At 43.5% G+C, this 27,247-nt stretch overlaps 1 protein-coding gene across 1 annotated transcript in view; it reads left to right on the top strand.

Moving 5' to 3' along the window:
- LOC120017430 (protocadherin-15-like) overlaps positions 1–27,247 on the top strand; it is a 140,932-nt gene that overhangs the window by 45,527 nt on the left and 68,158 nt on the right. The window contains exons 8-12 of the mRNA XM_038960177.1: positions 928–1,036; positions 1,202–1,314; positions 12,478–12,684; positions 14,536–14,670; positions 22,995–23,144. Of these exons, the coding sequence (XP_038816105.1) occupies positions 928–1,036; positions 1,202–1,314; positions 12,478–12,684; positions 14,536–14,670; positions 22,995–23,144 (714 nt within the window). The remainder of the gene's footprint in view (positions 1–927; positions 1,037–1,201; positions 1,315–12,477; positions 12,685–14,535; positions 14,671–22,994; positions 23,145–27,247) is intronic.

Below are 27,247 nucleotides of genomic sequence, written 5' to 3'. Positions count from 1 at the left end.
TTCAGGCTGTAACACAACAACATGTGGAAAAGGGTGTGAATACTTTCTGAAGGCACTGCAAATTCGTATGCTGTATGGTGAGGGTTTTCTCTGAATGAATAATTGATGAGTGTATTTATTGTAAGTAATTACAGAGGCTAGACACACCTTATTAAGTTGATATGTATTTATTTTCTTCCTTATGGGAATTAGCTATCTGCTCTGGAGTCCTCACGAGAATGGCTGCTGGAGGAGTATTATAGCTAATCATCATTGTGCAGAGCTAGAGGGATTTGATTTAGCGCACCTCCATACATTGTAAAAGTGGTGGAGTGTGTTTGTGTGTGCGTGTGTGTGTGTGTGGGGGGGGGGGGGGGGGGGGGGGGGATAAGGATTACAGTGGACCCTGGGATATAAATACTTTCCCCAAGGGAGGGATTCTGCCAGAGCTGTTGGTTAGCCATGTGCCTTCCTGTGCTAGGGAAGTACAACGCAAACCGCTAAGCACACATCCACTTACTGTATTAGCCATATGTGGGTACACTAGGGAAATGCAGAGCAAGCTAATTAGTGCTAAGGGTGTCTATTGGCAATGAGTGTGCGTGAATAAGAGAAGTAGGCTAGCCTACAGCACAACAAACAGATTAGCTGTGATGTATGGTACTATTATGCATGTTGGTGAGAATTCTGAGGAGGAAGAAACCTAAAGCTGTTTAATTAGATTGTTAGCCTATTGTGTTAACAGTAGTGCACTGTGTGAATGGGGACTGAATCTAACAAAGCCATAATACTGATATATTGTTTATGATATTTAATATTGAACATTTAATTGCATTTTGTCACGTTTCCCTTGTTCGCAAAAGGCTTAACAGTGTAATGGGGATACAAACTACTAACACAGTTAATTGGTTACTGACTCCCCCCTTTTCCTTCCTCCCTCCTTTTCAGAGTGAACTGAACCCGCTGGGGGTGACCCCACCTATCCGAGCTGTGGACATGGACAGGAACATTCAGCCCCCGTCTAAAAGGCCAGGGATCCATTACTACATACTGGTTGGTAGGTTCCTCACAGAGCTACCAGTCACACACATGCATGTTTGCATGATCAGTTCCACTAGTCCACTTTGATCCTTTATCGTTTAATCGCTAATGTGTTATCAATGGTCACCATTCATGCCCAAAAGCAAAAAACAGATTATTTGTTTGTGTTGTTTTACTTCAGGTCAGCCCTCAAAGTACCCAGACTACTTCTCCCTGAACAAGACGACCGCAGAGCTCCTCCTCTTGAAACCAGTCAGCAGAGACCTGTACACCAAATTTACCCTCATCATCAAAGTAAGCAAACCCACCTTTAACCTGAAATCAAGGTGCAGCATGTATCACACTATCAACCAGAGAATTTGGGTAAGCTTAGTCAGCCTTTAAGCCTGACAAAAGGCAACTAAACCAATGCTTACAGTAGTGTCAGTAATCTAGGAACATGTGATAGGAATTGTTGCTGTAACCTTCTTATGGATCCTGATCAGAACTAGGGATTACCTGTGGTGATGAACAGAGCAGACTATCATCCACCCACCAGAACCTCTTTCTATTTAAAACGGTAGCCCCTGAGCACTGATCAGGTTGCCATGTACACAGAGAGGAGAGCAGAGGAGGGAGTGATCTCCACGCAGAGGAGAGGAGAGAGTGATGATGTGTGAAGAGCATGTTTTGTGTCGCCAGGAGAGTTGTCTATGGAGCAGGGAGATGGAGGGAGGGCGATATCACGCTTATCTAGCTGAGTCACATGGAGATGGAACTGGTGCTGGGGGTATCAGCAGGGAAGAAGAGAGAGAATTAGAGATTGGTATCTGGAGACTGCTCTGGGTTAGCTAGTAGATACTGCTTTACAAATATGCCTGCTGCCATTGAAATACATTGAGATCTTTATACATCGAGATACCTGGAGGAGAGAAAATAGTATAACATAGCTGTATTTTATTGTTACTTGTTGTATAATGTTCAGCACCAAGGACATGTTGCACCAATGTTATCATTGATTCTGATGTCTCATTGGAAAAAGCCATTTTCTCTCAGAGGGTGGCTAGGACAAAAATGAAAAATAAAGATGGGTGAGATAAATGGATGGGGGAAGAGGGGGAGACAATAATAGTCAGATCGATACAGAGGAAGGGGAAAGAAAAAAATAACAAGAGAAATAGAGAGAGAGGGGGGATTGAGGGAGGGGGGCAATGAAGATTGAGTGATAAACAGTGACTGTAGGTGGCAGAGAGTTTCCTGCAGCCTGGTGTGTTCTAGCAACGGAACACAGGTAATTTACCACTGCCTCCCAGAAACAGGGACATTACTAAAGAGACAAACCACAAGGGAACATACTTCATCATCCTTTTCCCTCCTACCCTCTCTCTATCTGCCTAACGCTTTCACTCGCTGCCTCTCTCTCTCTCTCCCCATCTCCTCTTTCTAAAAGCATTTTCCCTCCGGTGTTCCTGAGAGTAGATTAGATCCTAGGGAGAAACCACAGGGTAGAAGTGGGTGGTGGGTCGATGGTTGTCCAATCTCATCAGTCTGAGATGGGCAGGAGGTGGGGGTGGTCACAGGAGATGGACACAGTGAAGATGTACAGATAAATTGGTGGTGGTAGACATGGAAGGAGTGCTCTTCAAGCTGGGCAGCAGGAGGATATGAGAAAGATGGACAGATGAGGCAGCACTCCAAAAGTGAAAGTTGGAAAGCAAGCAATGAGCAGGGGAATCTTTTATTTTATACTCCAATATACTTGCAATAGATTCTATGCACAGGTACTCCGACCTTAAAAAGAAGACAGAGAGAATGTCCTAAAGAACACATTTTCTTGTGAGTAGCTAGGTTTACATCTAATTGGCGACTTTTCATGCAAATATTCTAAAATCAGCATAAAGAAGATATGTGAATTTTCCCATCGGTGGTGTGTTTCCACTGAACGAACTTGTGAATAAAAATCAGTGTGTGATGACGTAGTACACACAAAATGTACTTTTCTGCTTAAGTTTGCATGTACCGAATAAAAATCTAAAGTTCAATGTGTTTCCATCACATTTTCAACTCTACCGATAGTTTTGTCACAAAAACTGTTGCGTTAATAAATAGCAAATGTGCCTACTTTGGTCTTGGCATGTACGCCAACAGCTCGGATATACTGTACAGTGCGGGTAGGCTGTGCGGGTTGGCTAGTCTACATGATGAGATTGTTACTGATAAGAATATTTTCATTTGTCAAACGACAGTCAAGCATCAAGTCACCAGAATTAGACCCTCAAGATTTATTGGAAAGGAGCATCAAGAAAGAAGCACTTTCACCACCCTGTGAAGTTCATTGTAACTTATTTCATCTCTAGCCTAATGAACTGCATGGTCTCCCGAGTCATAGTGGGAGGACCACACACCATGTCATCACGTTCACTTCAATATGATGGTTGTTATATCAATATTTGCACATAAAGGCGTTTCCACCGCCATTTCTCGCATAATACATTTTACCGACACAAAAAGATACCACCATGTCGAACGAATGATGTCGGCATTTATAAAGTTATACTGAAACTTCCTGTTTCCATCACAGCAGTTGTGATTTTTTTTAATACGGTATGACTTTACTCTCACAAAAACTGTGGATTGGAACTTAGTTACTGTGATATCTTATTTGAATCTTCAGACTACAGAAACTCTACAGTACATACTAGTGTGGTGGGTCAGTAGGTTCCCTCTGCTAGCATGATGGCATCATAGTATTCAGGTCACCTCTCTGCCTTCCCTCCTCCCTTCCTCTACGCCTCTCATCCTCTCCTCCTCGCCAGGTTCACTTGCAATGAAACAACATTTGTGTAGGAACTGCCTTAGATCAAGTAATTGTGTAATATATTTTTGAGAAATTATGGTGGTCTAACTGTATGACTGCACTCAATCGGTGGCTCATCATCCATGCTAGGATATAGTTTCACATGCGTGTTAGGTTACAGTGTAACTATCACTAAAGCTAATGTGATACTTGCTGTTGAAGGTTGAATGGTTGATTGGCTGAAGCGACATGCAAATTGATGCATGTTACTGTAGTAATTTCCCCCACCAACTGTGCTGCAATAAATGCTAAAACAATGGAAGCCCCTGTGTTTGTGTCACATAGATTGGTTACAGTATCGTATTATACACTGTCCATTACACAAGACACCGACATGGTTTGAAAAATGTTGAGTACAAATGTGTGTACCCAGTACAATGATGATCTCTTAGCTGCTGGGTTAAATTAAGAAGGTTATTTTATGTCCCCCCAAAAAGACAATGTTTTGAACATGTCCTGGTCTTTGTCAGAACTTTCTAATAGGGTGTTGAATAGTGAATTGAATGTGCACACAGTTTTATGATTGCCTCAAGCAAACACGAATGCTGACATTTAGATTACGTGTCTGATTGCTGTGAATGCTTGTCAATAGCTAGGTTTAACATCAAGGATCCACATTACAAAATAACATGATTTGGATGCACTTATCCATTGAACTGGTTTCCGTGGTGAGCAGCATGAGAAGGTACATTTTTAAGAGAGCTACTAGGGGTGCAGGTCTTTGCTTCAGCCCAGCTCAAACACACTCAGTAGCGGTGCGTGGGTAAAATCACTGAGGAAGCCAAGCCATGAAAAAATCCATATTACAACCTATGTTGTGATAAGTGCTATGTTTGCTCTATAACCCGTTTGTTCATAGGCCACCATGATATACAATAAGGCCGTGACAACAAAAAGATAAGTCAAACAGTGGTGGAATAAATTCAACAACACATCACATAACCAGAGAGCCGCATCTGTCCGGTGAAGTCTGCACATATTGCACGTAACAAACAGTTAATATTTCCAAAAGTTTACTACACAGCTACTGATTTAGAAACACAGCGAGTTGCCCCAAGTCAGCACAAAGAAAACAGGAGCACTTTCTCAGCTATTCCAGCAGCATTTCAACTTAAACAATTCAATATCATCAAATCAAGATACCACAAACAATTTAGTCCAATCAACGTTGCTAAATATCATGTGGCTGTGCATGGTGCTGATTAGATTTCTGTGCGTATGTGAGTCAAATAAAATAAAATAAAATTTTATTTGTCACATGCGCCAAAGTCACTGCAGCCCCGTCGATGAGAATGGGGGTGTGCTCAGCCCTCCTTTTCCTGGAGACCACGATCATCTCCTTTGTCTTGATCACATTGAGGGAGAGGTTGATGTCCTGGCACCACACTTCCAGGTCTCTGACCTCCTCTCTATAGGCTGTCTCATTGTTGTCATTGATCAGGCCTACCAACGTTGTGTCGTTGGAAAACTTAATGATGGTGTGGGAGTCGTGCTTGGACAGATTCAGATTCAGAAAACGTTTAATGTCTTCAGAGAGGCAATTCATCTTGCAGCAGTCATAAAACATATCACATCTAAAAATGAAAAATAAATAGCAAAGGACTTTTACAAACAAATAGGCAGGTAAGTGCAGTTTCATAGTGCAAGTGCTAAGTGCAATTAGTCCAACATTTTGTTAAGTTGCAGATTTGCATTCGGAATAAAAGATTACTTGTCCCTATTTTTTTAACCTTAGGTAGTCTGTACCTGCGGCCAGAGGGAAGGAGCTGGAATTCAGAGTGGAGTGGATGGGAATAGTCAACCGCTATTTTATTTGCCTTATGGAGGGCTCTGGGTGAACATGGAGTACAGGAGGGGACTAAGCACGCACCCCTGGGGGTCCCTGTGTTGAGGATCAGCGTAGCAGATGTGTTGTTGCCCTTATCACCTGGGGGCGGCCCGTCGGGAAGTTCAGGATCCAGTTGCAGAGGGAGGTGTTTAGTCCCAGGGTCCTTAGCTTACTGATGAGCTTTGTGGGCACTATGGTGTTGAACGCTGAGCGTTAGTCAATGAACAGCATTCTCACGTAGGTGTTCCTTTTGTCCAGGTGGAAAATGGCAGTGTTGAGTGCAATAGAGTGCGTCATCTGTGGATCTGTTGGGGCGGTATGCAAGTTGGAGTGGGTCTAGGATTTCTGGGTTGATGGTGTTGATGTGAGCTCTGACCAGCCTTTCAAATCACTTCATGGCTACAGACGTGAGTGTTACCGGTCGGTAGTCATTTTGGCAAGTTACCTTAGTGTTCTTGAACACAGGGACTATGGTGATCTGCTTGAAACATGTAGATATTACAGACTCGGCAAGGGACAGGTTGAAAATGTTAGTGAAGACAGTTGCCGGGTGGTCAGTGCATGCTCGGAGTACACATCCTGGTAATCTGTCTGGCCCTGTGGCCTTGTGAATGATTACCTGTTTAAAGGTCTTGCTCACATCGGCTATGGCAAGCGCCATCACACAGTTGTCCGAAACAGCTGGTGCTCTCATGCATGTTTCATTGTTGCTTGCCTCAAAGCGCACATGGAAGTCATTTAGCTCATCTTGTAGGCTTGTGTCACTGGGCAGCTCGCGGCTGGGCATTCTTTTGCAGTCTGTAATAGTTTGCAAGCCCTGTCACATCCGACGAGCATCAGAGCCGGTGTTGTAGGATTCAATCTTAGTCCTCTATTTACGCTTTGCCTGTTTGAGGGTTCGTCTGAGGGCATAGAGGGATTTCTTATATGCGTCCAGGTTAGATTCCCATCTCCTTGAAAGCGGCAGCTCTACCTTTTAGCTCAGTGCGAATGTTGCCTGTAATCAATGGCTTCTGGTTGGGGTATGTACGTGGGGTCACTGTGAGGACCACGTCATCGATGCACTTATTGATGAAGCCGGTGACTGATGTGGTATACTCATCAATGCCATCGGATGAGTCCCGGAACATTTTCCAGTCTGTGCTAGCAAAACAGTCCTGTAGCTTAGCATCTGCGTCATCTGACCACTTCCGTATTAAGCGAGTCACTGGTACTTCCTGCATTTGTTTTTGCTTATAAGTAGGAATCAGAAGTATGGAATTATGGTCAGATTTGATAAATGGAGGATGAGGGAGAGCTATGTACGCGTCTCTGTGTGTGGAGTAAATGTGGTCTAGTGATTTTTTTCCTCTTATTGCACATGTGACATGCTGGTAGAAATTTGGTAAAACGGATTTAAGTTTCCCTGCATTAAAGTCCCCAGCCACTAGGAGTGCCGCCTCTGGATGAGCATTTTCTTGTTTGCTTATGGCTTTATACAGCTCGTTGAGTGCGGTCTTAGTGCCAGCATCGGTTTGTGGTGGTAAATAGACAGCTACAAAAAATATAGATGAAAACTCTCTTGGTAAATAGTATGGTCTACAGCTTATCATGAGATACTCTACCTCAGGCAAGCAAAACCTTGAGTCTTCCTTAATATTTGATTTTGCGCATCAGCTGCTATTGACCCCTTGTCTTACCGGAGGCAGCTGTTCTGTCTTGCTGATGCACGGAAAAACCAGGGAACTGTATATTATCCATGTCCTCTTTCAACCACGGCTCTGTGAAACATGTTACAGTTCTTAATGTCCCGTTGGTAGGATAGTTTTGAATGGAGCTCATCCAGTTTATTCTCCAATGATTGCACGTGGCCAATAGGACGGATGGTGGAGGCAGGTTACCCACTCCCCGACGAATTCTCACATGGCATTCCGACCTGCGTCCCCTGTATTGGTGTCTTCATGTGAATGACGGGGATTTGGGCCTGGTCAGGTAAATCCTTCGCGTCCTATTCATTAAATAAAAAATCTGTGTTTAGTTCGAGGTGAGTAATCGCTGTTCTGATATCCAGAAGCTCTTTCGGTTATAAGAGACGGTGGCAGAAACATGATGTACAAAATAAGTTTCAAAGAACGCGAAAAAACACACAAAATAGCACAATTGGTTAGGATCCTGTAAAACGGCAGCCATCTTCTCCGGCGCCATTCTTGTGAGGCTACTTCATGTGTGCAAGTAGAAAAAAACGTGTTAACTCACCCAGACTAGATGAACATCAATGTCATCCTCCTATAGTACTGTAACGGTAGTCGTCATATTCCTCCTCCTCGGACGAGGAGAGGCGAGAAGGATCGGACCAATACGCGGAGTGGTTAGTGTTCATGATGAATGATTTATTATAACGGAAAAACTGTGGAGAAAACAGATACAGTACCGTGTGGTGAAAAACACAAACACGGAAACAAACACCCACAAAACACACGTGAAACCCAGGCTGCCTAAGTATGATTCTCAATCAGGGACAACGATTGACAGCTGCCTCTGATTGAGAATCATACCAGGCCGAACACAAAAATCCCAACATAGAAAATCAACCATAGACAAACCCACCCAACTCACGCCCTGACCAACTAAATAAATACAAGACAAAGGAAAACAGTTCAGGAACGTAACAGAACCCCCCCCTTAAGGTGCGAACTCCGGGCGCACCACCATAAATTCTAGGGGAGGGTCTGGGTGGGCGTCTGTCCACGGTGGCGGCTCTGGCGCGGGACGTGGACCCCACCTTAACAATGTCTTTGTCCGCCTCCTTACTCGCCCCCGTGGCCTCCTCCTAACAACCACCCTCCATGTACGCAGCACCGGACTGAGGGGCAGCTCCGGACTGAGGGGCAGCTCCGGACTGAGGGGCAGCTCCGGACTGAGGGGCAGCACCGGACTGAGGGGCAGCTCCGGACTGAGGGGCAGCACCGGACTGAGGGGCAGCTCCGGACTGAGGGGCAGCTCCGGACTGAGGGGCGGATCCTGGCTGGCTGGCTGGCTCTGGCGGATCCTGGCTGGCTGGCGGATCCTGGCTGGCTGGCGGATCCTGGCTGGCTGGCTCTGGCGGATCCTGGCTGGACGGCTCTGGCGGATCCTGGCTGGACGGCTCTGGCGGATCCTGGCTGGACGGCTCTGGCTGGTCCTGGCTGGACGGCTCTGGCTGGTAATGGCTGGACGGCTCTGGCTGGTCCTGGCTGGCTGACGGCTCTGTCTGCTCATGGCTGGCGGAAGGCTCTGACTGCTCCTGTCTGGCGGAAGGCTCTGACTGCTCCTGTCTGGCGGAAGGCTCTGACTGCTCCTGTCTGGCGGAAGGCTCTGGCTGCTCCTGTCTGGCGGACGGCTCTGACGGCTCGGGACAGACGGGCAGCTCTGACGGCTCGGGACAGACGGGCAGCTCTGACGGCTCGGGACAGACGGGCAGCTCTGACGGCTCGGGACAGACGGGCAGCTCTGACGGCTCGGGACAGACGGGCAGCTCTGACAGCTCGGGACAGACGGACAGCTCTGACGGCTCGGGACAGACGGACAGCTCTGACGGCTCGGGACAGACGGACAGCTCTGACGGCTCGGGACAGACGGACAGCTCTGACGGCTCGGGACAGACGGACAGCTCTGACGGTGCTGTGCAGGCAGGCAGCTCAGACAGTGCTGGGCAGATGAGAGACTCTGGCTGCGCTGGAGAAGAGGAATGCTCTGACAGCGCTGGACAGGTGGGAGCAACTGGGGAGAGAACCCGGAGAGACAGCCTGGTGCGGGGGGCTGCCACCGGAGGACTGGTACGTGGAGGTGGCACCGGGTATACCGGACCGTGAAGGAGGACACGCGCTCTTGAGCACCGAGCCTACCCAACCTTACCAGGTTGAATGATCCCCGTAGCCCTGCCAGTGCGGCGAGGTGGAATAGCCCGCACTGAGCTATGCTGGCGAACCGGGGACACCATTTGTAAGGCTGGTGCCATGTACGCCGGCCCGAGGAGACGCACTGGAGGCCAGATGCGTTGGGCCGGCTTCATGACACCCGGCTCGATGCCCAACCTAGCCCTACCAGTGCGGCGAGGTGGAATAGCCCGCACTGGACTAAGCACGCGTACTGGGGACACCGTGCGCTTTACCGCATAACACGGTGTCTGACCAGTACGACGCCCTCTCACTCCACGGTAAGCACGGGGAGTTGGCTCAGGTATCCTACCCGGCTTTGCCACACCCCGCGTGTGCCCCCCCCCAATAAATGTTTGGGTCTGACTCTCGGGCTCCCAACCGCGTTGCCGCGCTGCCTCCTCATACCAGCGCCTCTCTGCCTTCGCTGCCTCCAGCTCCGCCTTGGGACGGCGATATTCCCCTGGCTGAACCCAGGGTCCTTTGCCGTCCAGGATCTCTTCCCAGGTCCACGAGTCCTGTGTCTTCTGTTGCTGCTGTCGCTGCCCTTCTCCATTCCGCTTGGTCCTTTGTTGGTGGGTGTTTCTGTAACGGTAGTCGTCATATTCCTCCTCCTCGGACGAGGAGAGGCGAGAAGGATCGGACCAATACGCGGAGTGGTTAGTGTTCATGATGAATGATTTATTATAACGGAAAAACTGAACACTGAAAATACAAAACAAATAAACGAAGTGCAGAAAACAGATACAGTGCCGTGTGGTGAAAAACACAAACACGGAAACAAACACCCACAAAACACACGTGAAACCCAGGCTGCCTAAGTATGATTCTCAATCAGGGACAACGATTGACAGCTGCCTCTGATTGAGAATCATACCAGGCCGAACACAAAAATCCCAACATAGAAAATCAACCATAGACAAACCCACCCAACTCACGCCCTGACCAACTAAAATAAATACAAGACAAAGGAAAACAGGTCAGGAACGTGACAAGTACACATTTTTGTTTTTGTTGTCCTAGACTATAGGCTACCAGGATAAAATGCTTGCTAGCCTAACTATCTCGCATGGGCAACAATGAACCAGCGAAATTGGCTAGCTAGTTAACGAGAGCATACTACATCTAGGCTAGTAGGCTAGTATTGGACTTCAATCGTCTCAGGCCAGTGGCACAATGTATGAATTTATGGTCTGATCAGAAACGCAGTAATAATCATTGTCCTGTACGGAACCTCAAGTTCAAATCCCCATCTCCATCCATGGCTTAGGAAAGGGCCGACTGCAGGACAATAACACAAGTAGACCAGAAATATATATACAAATTCAGACAAATACATTTGACTTTTGATGTGATTTGATTGGTGTGAAGCCAAATCCAAACTAGCCTCCCTTGAGGGGTGGTTTTGCTACGCCAGTATCATCCGGAGTTGAGCTCAACTAAAAATGTTCATCATGGGAGGCCAAATGCTCGCTGGCATCAATCAATCAAACGCTATGTGTGGCAACATGTCATACTCTCTTTGGCCAGACAGCATCAGATACATGAGCTACACATACTGAGACAGATGGGCATTGTTCTCCTCGCTCAGATGAGTCCTCCGGTGAGATAGATTCAGCCACTTGCGAATTTAAGGAAATTTCTGAAAACACAGAGAGACGAAAGATAATTTATACTTTTTTGGGGGGGGGTCAAATGTGTGGGGAAGCCTGGCTTTCCTTGACATCGATGAATACATGCCACTGGACACGCCTGATTCTACCAATCAGCTGTTCTTCAGGACCTTGATTAGCTTTAATCAGGTGTGTTAGAATAGGGCTGGAACAAATGCCTGCACACAGGAAGAGGGTTGGCCACCCCTGATATAAACAATAAAGTCTGTGATATCATTCAAAACAGAAACTGAACTGTTAGCTAACCATTTTAATTAGCGTCCATTCATCCCAGATTAAAGCATTTGTTTTAAGTTTCTTACCAATTACTGGAATCTAATTCAAAGTGGATGTTTGATTTATTTGCCAATGATTTATGTAATTGAAATGACAGTCTTTCGGAAACAATGCCCTCTGCATTTCTATTCCCTTGGTAATCTGACGCTCAGAAGTTTGCATTTCAATTGTGACACTGAGTACTTGTAAATGGTGTAATATCTGGCATTCAAATGTGTTTAGCTTTGTTTACTGATCTGCAACAGGTATTACAATAACAGTCAGTCTGTCATAATAATCTTTCCAATGAGCTATGACCACCTTATGATTGTATGTTGTAAGTTGCATATCAGTACATGGTACAGTGAGGTTCAAAACAAATCAACGTTTATTTGTCACGTGCGCCGAATACAACAGGTCACCTTTCACCTTACAGTGAAATGCTTACTTACTAACCAATAGTGTGAAAAAAAGGTGTGTGTGTGTGTGTGTGTGTGTGTGTGTGTGTGTGTGTGTGTGTGTGTGTGTGTGTGTGTGTGTGTGTGTGTGTGTGTGTGTGTGTGTGTGTGTGTGTGTGTAAGTAAAGAAATAAAACAACAGTAAAAAGACATTTGAAAATAACAGTAGCAAGGCTATATACAGACACAGGTTAGTCAGGCTGATTGAGGTAGTATGTACATGTAGGTATGGTTAAAGTGACTATGCATATATGATGAACAGAGAGTAGCAGTAGCGTAAAAGAGGGGTTGGGGGGGGCACACAATGCAAATAGTCCGGGTAACCATTTGGTTACCTGTTCAGGAGTCTTATGGCTTGGGGGTAAAAACTTTGAGAAACCTTTTTGTCCTAGACTTGGCACTCCGGTACCGCTTGCCACGCAGTAGTAGAGAGAACAGTCTATGACTGGGGTGGCTGGGGTCTTTGACAATTTTTCGGGTTCATAATAAATATACACGTTTCTCCTTCTTTTAGGCTGAGCAGGACAACGGCCACCCACTCCCAGCATACGCTGAACTGATCATTGATGTCCTGGATGAGAACAACCAGGCTCCGTACTTCCAGTTCCAGTCCTACCAAGGCTACGTCAGCGAGTCCTCCCCAGTAGGCACTACCATCTCTGCCAGCTCCAACCTCACTGCCCCCTTGGGCATAATCGCCCTGGACAAAGACATTGAAGAGGTATTGGGGATGTCTGCGTGCACACACACAAGCACAAACATGTCGCTTATGAACCTGCAAATACACAATACCATGAATGCACGCACAAGTACATACACAGACAGCGCACACAAATACACACACAAGCAACTAAATGTACATCTTAACCTTTGGAATTAATTGAATTTCATACAAAATATGAAGCCTATAGTGAGCTTTTCAGACTAAATCATTTCATGAGTACATAAGCCAATTAAATATTTACATTTGATATCATGTTTATGTTAGTAAAATACTTCCAGAAGCCCATTCTAAGATGGGAAAACACTCTCCATCATACTGTATTATCATTGATGCTGCTTTGTCTCTTTGTTGTAGCTGCTGCCTGGTCAAACACCTGTAGGTAAACGTGTGGTTTGTGATGCTGTTATGACTAAAAGTGTGCCTTTGGGTTTTACTCTACTGCATGGTCTGTGTTCAAACCTCTGGGCCAAGCTCTCTTTCAGTTTTTTCAGATGTGTGACTCAGTTTTCCCTTCCAATTATCAATTTCTTCATACACAAATGTCTAATGTTTTTGTGTTTTGCCGTGTGTGTCTATTGTTCTAGTCAAGTAAAACATTTTTATGTTATTAGTGGGTAAATACACAGATCGCACCGATACATTTAGTACATTCAGTGTTTGTGTGTGTGTGTGTGTGTGTGTGTGTGTGTGTGTGTGTGTGTGTGTGTGTGTGTGTGTGTGTGTGTGTGTGTGTGTGTGTGTGTGTGTGTGTGTGTGTGTGTGTGTGTGTGTGTGTGTGTGTGTGTGTTGTTGAGATGATGATTCTGAAAAGCACAACATTTCAAACAGGCGCTGACAGGAGTGGGTTTTCTTAGCGCCTCAACTGCATTTAAATGGTTGAAAACACACATTGAGACAGGCTGCCAACACACCAGGAGACACTCAGAACACAGATGCACAGCAGCATTCGCCCCCACTCTGTTTGTGCTTTTGTCACCAGGATATTTCTCTTTATGTTGATGATGTTGAAAATATTGTTTTATTCATTTCCTCAGATGACACCTAACACAATAAACTCCTCAACAGAGATGTCTCCAACTTACTTTCCCTCTGTATCATGTCTTACTGTGTCTCTCTTTCTCTGTGTCTGTCTGTAACTTTCTATCTCTCGCTCTCTTGCACTCTCTCCCTCTCAGCAGGGTGAGATTAAGACATCAAAGTGCAGCTCTAAAACAGATCAATGGGCAAAGCAGTGTGAATGTTTAGCAGACATGCAGGCCTCATTGACAGACTTGAATCTCCATAACAACCCAACCCTGCTTAAATCAATTTTGGGGGAAAGTATTGAAACAGTACAGTATTGAATATATAGTCCTCACTTTTAGACCAAATTACTCCGTACGCCATTTTATATTCATATTTAAAGATCGCATACGAGTTTGTTATTAAGACACATGAACTTTCACATGTTCAAGAATGCATTTTTTTATGAAAAAAATATGTTCTTCTTTCAAACGTCTCGACTGTATTGTACAGTAGGCCGGCAAACGCCTAGGTTTCTGTGAATCAATCATATGCTGTAGCTTGTTGCCAGAGCCGCAATGAAAGACCTACTGTACAATTGTAGTGTGCTTTATAGGGGGTATAAAATCACATGATTTCTTAGAATTCCTTCAAGGCCTTCCCCTGTTCTCAGTACTATGTTCTCAGTACTATGTTGTCTTTGTCAGCAGTCTTTTACCACTCAGACATGTTTTGACTTGTTCTGTCTCTCACGATTGTTTTTTCCTCAGTGACACAGCTGCAGATTTGAGTAAGGTCTTGTCTCCATGGTAACCCTCTTCTCTCCAATGTCTTTACTTTTTGAAGAGCAAAGACCCTCTGTTGACGGTGACTCTGGATGACTTCAGCACCAGCTTTGCCATAACCCCGACCGGGATCACCCGCTACCTCCGACTGCTCAAACCTGTGGACAGAGAGAAGCAGATGACCTACACCTTCACGGTACGCCTCGTTCCAACCACATCCACATATATTACCAAATAACACCCACCACTCTAATAAAGTATATGGGAGGAAACAGCACCCACTTGTAAAAGATATAACAGCTTGGTTTAGGCTGTATGATATGACTCGACATAACTACACTGCCTACGGGATCAATTTATTTTCAACTCAGTCAACACAATTGAACTTAAAATATGTTGTAGCAGTTTGATTTATCTACATCTATGCCTCTATTGAATAGATTAAATAACTTGGCCAGGCACGCTACTACTTTACACCTTTATTAGCATGTATTTATTCTGGATCACCTGTTCACTGACTTACAGTAGCTTTCCAAGACCCAACCAATACCAGATGAAACCCTTTCCTTCTGGACAGGAACACACTGCCACTGTTGGCTCCTGCTGTATTTTGACACACAGTGCTCTGCAGCACCTTCACAATGAAGGGATTCTATTTTACATTATTCAGAGACTTAATTGTGTTCTCTGTATTGATGGCATGCAACTACATATGTAGTGCTACTGTTCTCTTTGACATTAAGACCCTCAGTAGTCTCTGAAGAGCCCCTGGTGCTTTAAGCATCTACATGTGTGTACTCTCCCTGTGGGATGGTTACATATTAGAAAGCATCATTATTTAAATATTGAGGGAGTGTTTCCTGGAGAAAACACATTTGATTAAACAAAAGAGAAAGTGGGAGGGTTTGGGCGATAGAGGTGGTAGGATACTAGTCTGTTTTCAATATCTGCATCTGTGGTCATGATGTGCCAGCTGAGTTCAGAAGCTGTGAAGATCAAATATATGAAGCTTCAGCTTCTTTATCTCTGCTGCCTCACTCCCTCACTGGACCAGTCAGGAAGATATTGATAAAGGGGAACAGATACCATGTTTGAACTCTTTACACCCCTTTGGAGAAGGAGTTAGCTCTTTTGGATCTCACAATCAGAGGTCTCCGTGTGTGTGTCAAGGACCTCAGCCACCCGAGCCATGGCCTGTTCACCCCTCAACCATATAGAAGGCGGGTACAGGTGCATCAAAGCTGGGACCGAGAGACTAAAAAACTGGCCATCAGACTGTTAAATATTCACCAGCCAGCCAGCCCCTGCCCAGTAACCTCTCCCTTGAACTTTAGTCACGTTTACTAGCTGGCTACAACCAGGTACTCAACCCTGCACCTTAGAGACTGCTGCACTATGTACATACTGTAGTCATTGAACACTGGTCACTTTAAAAATGTCTCTGTACTGTTTTACACACTTCATATCTATACAGTGCATTCGGAAAGTATTCAGTATTCCCTTGACTTTTTCAACATTTTGTTACGTTACAACCTTATTATAAAATGTATTAAATATATTTTTCACCTCATCATTTTCTATGCACAATACCCTATAATGACAAAGCGAAAACAGGTTTACTTTTTTTTTTTTTGCAAATCTCTTATAAATAAAAAACAGATACCTTATTCAGACCCTTTGCCATGAGACTCGAATTCGAGCTCGGGTGCATCCTGTTTCCATTGATCATCCATGAGATGTTTCTTCAACTTGATTGGAATCCACCTGTGGTAAATTCAACTGATCGGACATGATTTGGAAAGGCACACACCTGTCTATATAAGGTCCTACAGTTGACAGTGCATGTCAGAGCAAAAACCAAGCCATGAGGTCGAATGAATTGTCTGTGGAGCTCCGAGACAGGATTGTGTCGAGGCACAAATCTGGGGAAGGGTACCAAAAAATGTCTGCAGCATTGAAGGTCCCCAAGAACACAGTGGCCTCCATCATTCTTAAATGGAAGAAGTTTGGAACCACCAAGACTCTACCTAGAGCTGGCCGCCTGGCCAAACTGAGCAATCGGGGGAGAAGGGCCTTGGTCAGGGAGGTGACCCAGAACCCGATGGTCACTCTGACAGAGCTCCAGAGTTCCTCTGTGGAGATGGGAGAACCTTCCAGAAGGACAACCATCTCTGCAGGACTCCACCAATCAGGCCTTTATGGTAGAGTGGCCAGACGGAAGCCACTCCTCAGTAAAAGGCACATGACAGCTCGCTTGGAGTTTGCCAAAAGGCACCTAAAGGACTCTCAGACCATGAGAAACAAGATTCTCTGGTCTGATGAAACCAAGATTGAACTCTTTGGCCTGAATGCCAAACGTCACGTCTGGAGGAAACCTAGCACCATCCCTACGGTGAAGCACAGTGATGGCGGCATCATGCTGTGGGGATGTTTTTCAGCGGCAGGGACTGGGAGACTAGTCAGGATCGAGGGAAAGATGAACAGTGCAAAGTACAGAGAGATCTTGATGAAAACCTGCTCCATAGGTTCACCTTCCAACAGGACAATGACCCTAAGCACACAGACAAGACAACGCAGGAGTGGCTTTGGGACATGTCTCTGAATGTCCTTGAGTGGCCCAGGCAGAGGCCGGACTTGAACCTGATCGAACATCTCTGGAGAGACCTAAATATAGCCGTGCAGCGACGCTCTCCATCCAACCTGACAGAGCTTGAGAGGATCTGCAGAGAAGAATGGGAGAAACTCCCCAAATACAGGTGTGCCAAGCTTGTAGCATCATATCCAAGAAGACTCGAAGCTGTAATCGTTGCAAAAGGTGTTTCAACAAAGTACTGAGTAAAGGGTGTGAATACTTATGTAAATGTGATCTTTTTTTAATAAATTAGCAAAAATGTCTAAAAACCTGTTTTCATTTGTCATTATGGGTTATTGTGTGTAGATTGATGAGGGAAAAAATCTGTTTTATCCATTTTAGAATAAGGCTGTACCGTCAAGGGGTCTGAATTCTTTCCGAATGTACTGTGTATTATTATTGTTGTTATTATTATATACCGTATACTAGTCAAGGCTCATCCTATATAGGGTAACACTTTACGTGACACCCAGCGTCATAACAAATTATGACATGGTCATAACCATGTCATAATATGTCATAACAGTTGACATAACATTTCATAACCTGTTATAATATGGTCATAGCACTGTTATATTGCGTTATTTAATGGCTGGTTATGACACCTACATAAGTGTCAAAATCCACAAAAGCTACCACACAAGGCAAAACTTTACATTACACCATAGCATACGTGTCAACAGTATGTTTATGTTATAACCATTTTTGGGAAATGTACTATATTATATTATCATTGCAATCACGCACACATTGATGTCAGACATGCACCTACCCCAATGCTCTGTTGCTGGTGACTGGGATGAATGCAGGAGCAGATTTCAGGAGCAGGACAAGACACCCTCTTTTTGACTGATATAAGAGCATGTTTGTGAAAGGCCGACCTGGCTTATATGATTATGATGGTCATAATGCTCTTTGAAATTGTTATAAAGTGCATTTTCTACACGCTATATGACGGAAAAAAACGGGACTGTAAGGAATTCATTCCGACAACAACAACAAATGATTTAAAAAACAAAGTTTAAAACGAAAGGAAACTTCCTGGCAGGGAAAATAATTATTTATATATGTTTGGGTTTTGACACTCGTATGTAGGTGTTACAACCAGCCATAAAATAACGCAATATTTGCCACAACTATATGACATAACAGCTGACATAACTATATGGGTCATGACAGTGTTATGACTATATTATGACAGGTTATAACAAGTTATGTCAGCTGTTATGAAATATTATGAAATGGATGTCAAGTAAATTGTTACCATGTACTGTAGATATAGATTTACAGTACCAGTCAAAGGTTTGGACACACCTACTCATTCAAGGGTAGTTCCTAATTTAAAACTATGAAATAACACATAAGGGATCTTGTAATAACCAAAAAAGTGTTAAACAAATTAAAATATGCTTTATTTTTGAGATTCTTCAAAGTAGCCACCCTTTGCCTTGATGACAGCTTTGCACACTGTTGGCATTCTCTCAACCAGCTTCATGAGGTAGTCACCTGGAATGCATTTCAATTAACATGTGTGCCTTGTTCTTTCTTAATGCATTTGAGCCAATCAATTGTTTTGAGAAAAGGTAAGGGTGGTATACAAAAGATAGCCCTATTTGGTAAAAGACCAAGTCCATATTATGGCAAGAATAGCTCAAATAAGCAAAGAGAAACAACAGTCCATCATTACTTTAACACGTGAATGTCAGGCAATATGGTAAATTTAAAGAACTTTGAAAGTTTCTTCAAGTGCAGTCGCAAAAAACCATCAAGCGATATGATGAAACTGGCTCTCATGAGGACCGCCACAGGAAAGGAAGACCAAGAGTTACCTCTGCTGCAGAGGATATGTTCATTACAGTTACCAGCTTCAGAATTTGCAGCCCAAATAAATGCTTCACAGAGTTCAAGTAACAGACACATCTCAACATCTGTTCAGAGAAGACTGCGTGAATCAGACCTTCATGGTCGAATTGCTGAAAAGAAACCACTACTAAAGGACACCAATAAGGAGAAGATTCTTGCTTGGGCGAGGAATCATGAGCAATGGACATTAGACCGGTGGAAATCTCTTTTGTCGTTAGTCCAAATTTGAGATTTTGGTTCCAACCGCCATGTCTTTTTGAGACGCAGAGTAGGTGAACGGATGTTCTCTGCATGTGTGGTTCCCACTGTGAAGCATGGAGGAGGATTTGTGATGGTGTGTGGATGCTTTGCTGGTGACAGTGTCAGTGATTAATTTAGAATTAAAAGGTACACTTAACCAGCATGGCTACCACAACATTTTTCAGCGATACGCCATCCCATCTGGTTTGCTCTTAGTGGGACTATCATTTGGTTTCCAACACACCTCCAGGCTGTGTAAGGACTATTTGACCAAGAAGGAGAGTGATGGAGTGCTGCATCAGGTAACCTGGCCTCCACAATCACCCGACCTCAACCCAATTGAGATGGTTTGGGATGAGTTGGACCGTGGAGTGAAGGAAAAGTAGCCAACAATTGCTCAGCATATTTTGGAACTCCTTCAAGAATGTTGGAAAAGCATTCCAGGTGAAGCTGGTTGAGAGAATGCTAAGAGTGTGCAAAGCTGTCATCAAGGTAAAGGGGTGGCTACTTTGAAGACTCTCAAATTTAGAATATAGTTTAATTTGTTTAACACTTTTTTGGTTACTACATGATTCCATATGTGTTATTTCATAGTTTCGATATCTTCACTATTATTCTGCAATGTTGAAAATATAAAAAAATTAAGAAAAACCCTTGAATGAGTAGGTGTGTTCAAACTTTTGACTGGTACTGTATATTTGGGACTCTGAAAGTGCTCATTCTAATATTTATATATTTCTTAAATCCTTCTTTTTTTTAATTGGGGGATTTGCATGTATTGTTTTGTTTTGTTTGGTATTACTGCACTGTTGGAGCTAGGAACATAAGCATTTAGCTACATCCGTGATAACATCTGCAAAATATGTGTACCCGACCAAAACGATTTGATTTGATTTTAGATTTGTACATGGACTTGTTGCTGTGATAAGGATATGTGACTATTATCTTTGAAGAGTTTCATCAATAGTATGTTTATTATGTCTATGTTGAGGCTTTGATGGTTGCCATTAGAATGATCCGGACTTATGAAAGAAATTGCTGCAATTTTAAATTCTTGAGCATCAAGCAATTGTGTTATATTGTCTTGGGCAAGCAATGGTAAGAGAATAAGTGGTCCATTTAAATTGAAATCAAGCCTTTAATGTTCTGTATTCTGGCTTCAAGGGTTCTGTTTTGTTTGGTTGTCCTTTCTTTTGGGTTGCTCTCACTTACTGTGTGTGTGTATGTGTACTGTCGTGGCAATTTCCTGTATTACCAAATGAGGAGAGTTACAAACCACACACCAGTCAGAGTTATACTTAAATGTCATCTTTAATAATGTGAGCTTTAAAATCGCCCTCAGATCAATTCAGTGTCTATAATGAATTCTGAGAGTCCCTACAGTCGAATACAAAGATCTTTTATAGCCAAGATACACCCCTCTCAACTTACATGACGAACCACAGAACTCTTCACAAAGGGCCTTTTACTTGAGAAAGGATTATTCCATATCCAGATAGCATTAGCTATAAATTATCGTTCAGTTTGGTCTCTAAGACGAGGTTCTAATCTCGTTCCTGGTACTTCATAGTACAAAAACATTACCTCACTATCTGGAATGCTCTTTAGGCTTTACTGGCCAAAGACATCGTAAATCTCCTCTGTCAGTGCTATCTCATAGAGGCCCATCCTCAGTGGAACACTGAACACACAATAGTCGACAGATTCTATTCTGTCGAATAAAACAACCATTCTAGTGCAATACAAAGATTATAATATAATCTTACAAGCACTATAACATAATCTCGCAATTTTCCACGACAGTACGTCACAGGAGGTTGGTGGCAACTTAATTGGGGAGGACGGGCTTGTGGTAATGGCTGGGGCAGAATAAGTGGAATGGTATCAAATACATCAAACACGTGGTTTCAATGTGTTTGATGCCATTCCATTTGCTCCGTTCCGGCCATTATTATGAGCCGTTCTCCCCTCAGCAGCCTCCTGTGGTTTACGTGTCTGTATGTGTGTGTTTGTGTTTGTCTGTGTGAGGGTGTGCCTTTCTACAGTAAGTCTCAAAAGTTTGATTTAGTTTTGCGCCCCTCCTGAGGAAAACCTCAACATCTGTGTTGTGAATTAAGCCAGGGGGACCGGCAATACCATATTAAAGTTGTACCCTTTACCCTTTTATGTACCCTTTATTTGTTCGTATTTACTCTGTTTTATCTCAGTTTTCTATTGTTTTTTTAGTCAGGCACTTCAAACTTCTTATGGCTGAGATCCTGTTAACGGGATCGACTTGACAACAGCCAGTGAAAGTGCAGGGCGCCAAATTCAAACAACAGAAATCTCATAATTAAAATTCCTCAAACATACAAGTATTTTACACCATTTTAAAGATAAACTTGTTGTTAATCCCACCACAGTGTCCGATTTCAAAAGGGCTTTACGGCGAAAGCACACCATATGATTATGTTAAGTCAGTACCTAGTCACAGAAAAACACAGCCATTTCCAGCCAAAGAGAGGAGTCACAAAAAGCAGAAATAGAGATAAAATGAATCACTAACCTTTGATGATCTTCATCAGATGACACTCATAGGACTTCATGTTACACAATACATGTATGTTTTGTTCAATAAAGTTCCTATTTATATCCAAAAATCTTAGTTTACATTGGCCCGTTATGTTCAGTAATGTTTTGCCTCCAAAACATCCGGTGATTTTGCAGAGAGCCACATCAATTTACAGAAATACTCATAATAAACATTGATAAAAGATACACGTATTACACATGGAACTTTAGATAAACTTCTCCTTAATGCAACCGCTGTGTCAGATTAAAAAAAAAAAAAAAAAAAAAAAAGCACAACATGCAATATTCTGAGTACGACGCTCAGACACAAAAACAAGCCATACAGGTACCCGCCATGTTGTGGAGTCAACAGAAGTCAGAAATAGCATTATAAATATTCACTTACCTTTGATGATCTTCATCAGAATGCACTCCCAGGAATCCCAGTTCCACAATAAATGTTGGTTTTGTTCGATAACGTCCATAATTTATGTCCAAATACCTCCTTTTTGTTCGCACGTTTAGTTCCAAAATCCAAATTCACGACGCGCAGGGCAGACGAAAAGTCAAACAATTCCATTACAGTTCGCAGAAACATGTCAAACGTTGTATAGAATCAATCTTTAGGATGTTTTTAACATAAATCTTCAATAATGTTTCAACCGGAGAATTCCTTTGTCTTCAGAAATGCGATGGAACGCAGCTAACTCTCACAGGGGCGCGCCTGACTGAGTTTGTGGCACTCTGCCAGACACCTGACTTAATCAGCTCTTATTCACTCATCCTTCACAGAAGAAGCATCAAACAATGTTCTAAAGACTGTTGACATCTAGTGGAAGCCTTAGGAAGTGCAATATGACCCCATAGACACTGTATATTGGATAGGCAAACCTACAAACCTCAGATTTCCCACTTCCTGGTTGGATTTTTTCTCAGGTTTTTGCCTGCCATATGAGTTCTGTTATACTCACAGACATCATTCAAACAGTTTTAGAAACTTCAGAGTGTCTTCTATCTAAATCTGCTAATAATATGCATATCTTAGCTTCTGGGACTGAGTAGCAGGCAGTTTACTCTGGGCACCTTATTCATCCAAGCTACTCAATACTCCCCCCAGCCATAAGAAGTTAAGTTGAAAAACGTAACACAAAAGGAAACTGGAAGAGAATTTGCAAGAAACAGGCTTTGTCCTAAAGGCAGGATTTTTACTGCTCTCACTGTTGTTTTGTGTATAGATGATGGCATCAGATGGGGTACAGGAGAGCATGCGGGTGACTGTCAACATCCTGGTGATTGACGCCAATGACAACACTCCCACCTTCGGTGAAGTCTCCTACAGCGTTAAGGTGTTCACTGACATGCAGCAAGGAGAAACAGTACTACAGGTAATCAATACATATCTGTCTCTATCTTCCTGTCCCCCTTTCTCTCTGGCTCTCATTCTTCTCTCGCGCTTTCGCTCTTTCTCTTTCTGTCTCTTCTTTCCCTCGCTCTCTCTCTCTGTCTCTCTCTATTTCTCCCGCCTCTCTTTCTCTCTCTTGTCCAGTTCCGCAAACAAATGTTGCCTTAGATCAACATTCCCAGCCCCAGAACAATCCACTCTTTCTTTGATCAGAGCTGATGACTCAAGAACAATCTACTCTCTTAATACAGTGATCCAGACTCAAATATCATCAGCTCAATATTGACATAACTTGACGTAATACACTACCATGAGTCAACAGTCAGGACTCCAAATCAATCTCCTCTCCTATAACAACAATTGTCACTGAAATAGCTCCAGGGTCCTCCCGAGGGGCGCAGCGGTCTAAGGCGCTGCATTGCAGTGCTAGAGGCGTCACTACAGACCCCGGGTCGATCCCGGGCTGTGTCGCATCCTGCCGAGACCGGGAGACCCATGAGGCGGCCCACAATTGGCCCAGTGTCGTCTGGGTTAGGTTAGGGGAGAGTTTGGCCCATCACTCTCTAGTGACTCCTTGTGGCGGGCCGGGCGCATGCACACTGACTTCGGTCGCCAGCTGTACGTTGTTTCCTCTGACACATTGGTGCGGCTGGCTTCTGGGTTAAGCGAGCAGTGTGGCTTGGCAGGGTTGTGTTTCGGAGGACGGATGGCTCTCAACCTTTGCCTCTCCCAAGTCCGTACAGGTGTTGCAGCGATGGGACAAGACTTTAACTACTAATTGGATAACACGAAAAAGGGGTTTAATAAAAATATTTGCTCCAGGGAGATCTGGTTTATGGTTTGTCGTCATCTCTACAATATGTCTGAATGGATTGCAGAGTTTATTTAGTTTGACTAGAATTCTAGTTTGATTGGTTTAAAGGTCTGGGGTTGGGTTTGGTGTGTGTGTGAGTGAGTGTATATGAGTGCATACGTGCACGTTTGTGTTTAGGGTCAAAGTGTTTCCAGCAGGAAGTCCCCACATTGACATATCTGGTTTTGTGTGGTTCGTTCAGCAGCAGCGTGCGTTTGTCTCTCATTTGGTAAGCAGAGCATGATCTCCCATCTCGCACACAGTCACAAAAAAAATGTCAGACATAGAAAAGGTCAAGTTTAATCTGTGTTTAAAATCAGCCGCCCAGCCCAGCTGAAATTAGGCCAGGCAGTTTATATGAGAATCTCCTGGCCTCTAAGGAGGCAGGTTTATTTGATGCTGCTGCTGCTATTTCATCTCTTAGACATCATAGCTCTATATGGAAAAAGGGTTCAGTAGGCTAGCCTAGCACGGATTAACATAGCAAGGCCTTGCAGATATGAAGCTGACGTTAAATTAAAGCCTGGCTATGGGTGCCACGAGTTCTAAACAGTGGAGTGTCCAAATGAATTGGCCAGAATGGAGGGGTGTGTCACGCCCTGACCATAGAGAGCCCTTGGTTCTCTATGGTGTAGTAGGTCAGGGCGTGACTAGGGGGTGTTCTAGCTCAATATTTCTATGTTGGTGTTTTGTATGGTTCCCAATTAGAGGCAGCTGGTAATCGTTGCCTCTACTCTACATATTTAGGTAGCCATTTTTCCCACCTGTGTTTGTGGGATATTGTTTTGTGTTTGTGCATGTGCATGTGCACCACTACTTTCACGTTTCGTTATTGGTTTATTGTTTTTGTTTAAAGTTTCACCATAATAAAGATGTGGAACTTCAATCACGCTGCGCCTTGGTCCGCTCATTACGACGATCGTGACAGGGTGGCTGTTCCATTTTGGAGATAGCACAGCATGGTTCTAAGATCTATTTAAAACAAAAAACTACATTTTAAGTGAGAAGTAGGCATTAGTCTGAAGCCGAAAAATAAACGAATTTCACATGAGCACCACAATGCCTACTGTACTCTACCCATGCTCTACTTCCAGCACACAGCTTTGACCTACTACAGTAGCTATGTTGGTCTATTGTATTTCAAACAATGTGTAGGCAGGTATCTTATAGTATTTAAACATTCTCAAACAGCCTAATTCATACTCTTAAAGGAGGTGCTCCCACAATAATGTGATTTGTACAGCATACAAATTTAAGCATTGGATTTTTCACACAGCACGCTAATCCCACCTTTTCAAGCTTTTTTTATTATATAAAAACAAGCTTTGCTTTTATACTTCATACAAGACCATCATGCTTGATTGAGCGAGCTGTTTTGTCATGTAGTAATGTGGTGTCTGCCTGTACTTTCTTAAACCTTTTTATTTAGCAATGTTTACGATAAGCCAATATATTGCTTGATTCGGAAATGAGGTCCAGAGGCTCCATACGGAGGGTGTGATAAAATGGCGGAGATTCCGGGGGCTTGCGTAGGCCAAATCAAGCTCTGCACCGCATCGCCATGCGCCTCCCACATTTTGCAGAGGGCTCTGTATAGCTCCGTATAACTCTGCATTGACATGATTGGTTGATGGTAGGTGGGGGGAGGTACGTCCTGTATAAACCAAAACGTTCTTCCTTGACAACTTCCTTCACAACAGCTCTGCTCTGCGAAGCGCAAGAAGTATGAATGCCGCATCACAGTAAATGCTGTACGGCCAATACAGACACCAGATTGACAATAAATCGCCGTTTACACTTATGCTACGAACCCTGTCATAAACGCATTATCTTGACACTATTTAAATGGAATGTATGTTGATGACAGGAAGCTTTTATTGTTGTTCATTCACTCAGTACTGATTGAAAGTTTATTTCTCTTGCTTTTTATTGTAAAAAAAATGTAACAGTTGATATATTGCAAACAGTCACATAGCTAACCAAATTAGGAAGCATTACGTTTTCTTTTGACTGTGCAAAGGTCGCGCAACAAACAATGATGTTGGTGTTGTTTAACCTAGGTGCACCTGGCTTGTTACACAAAATGGCTGATTCAAAAGAGAGGGAAAGGGGGGGGCATGTAAGAAAGAGCAGGAGAAAAAGGCAAAGGACTTCACTAATGTACATACAGCTGGGAACTTTGCTCATGGAAATGTGAATACTTTGCACATGAATGGCCGCTCATTCGAAAGAATTGCAATGTACATATTTACGTGTGTATGTCTTTGTTGTCTCTCTGTTGAAATCGCCGGTCCGTCTGGGGAGTAATTCGACAGAAAGTCTCTGGTTTGTCCACCAGAGATCAAAGTCTTTCGTAGTTGTAGCTTGTTCAGCGGGCTGTGTTATAATGGATACGTCAGACATACCAATAGTCGTTTGATTGGGAAATGTTCTTTAGAATGGATTTTTCTGAGTACCGTACTAAAGTATTTAACTTCTTGATGCACGGATCCCTTTAGCGGGATCATTTTCATCAACAACCGCTGAATTGCAGAGCGCCAAATTCAAAAATAATTGCTAAAAATATTTATATTCATGATATCAGAAGTGCAATATAGCAAAACACAGCTTAGCTTGTTGTTAACCTGATGAGGACAGAGGGCGCTGTTTTCACTTTGGGGGAAAAACGTGCCCAATTTAAACAGCCTCGTACTCAATTCTTGCTCGTACAATATGCATATTATTATTACTATTGGATAGAAAACACTCTAGTTTCTAAAACCGTTTGAATTATATCTGTGAGTAAAACAGAACTCATTTGGCACAAACTTCCTGACCAGGAAGTGGAAAATCTGAAATCGATGCTCTCTTCTAGGTCCTGCCTATAAATGGGCATGATACCTATTAGTATACATGCACGTCATACACCTTCCCCTGGATGTCAAGATGCAGTGAGAGAAGAAATGGAGTGTTTATCTTGGTCTGAGATGGAAAACGTCCTCTTGGAATGACGTGTCACCCATTTCCTGTTTTCTGGTTAGCGCGAGGATGGACCTGGAATTGCCTTCTGAAATGCTGTCGTTATAGGCGACTACTATCTCCGGCTTTGATTTTATTTGATACATGTGACAATATCATCGTAAAGTATGTTTTTTCAATATAGTTTTATTAGATTTTTGAAATTTATTCGGGACGTTAGGCGTGTTGCGTTGTGTGCCTTTGTTCAGAAAGGAGAGCTTCGCGCCACTTGGCTA

The sequence above is a fragment of the Salvelinus namaycush genome, chromosome 22, assembly GCF_016432855.1.
Source record: "Salvelinus namaycush isolate Seneca chromosome 22, SaNama_1.0, whole genome shotgun sequence".
NCBI classification, from domain to species: domain Eukaryota; kingdom Metazoa; phylum Chordata; class Actinopteri; order Salmoniformes; family Salmonidae; genus Salvelinus; species Salvelinus namaycush.
Note: the sequence above shows the minus strand (reverse complement) of the source record. Positions and strands in the feature narration are given on the sequence as shown.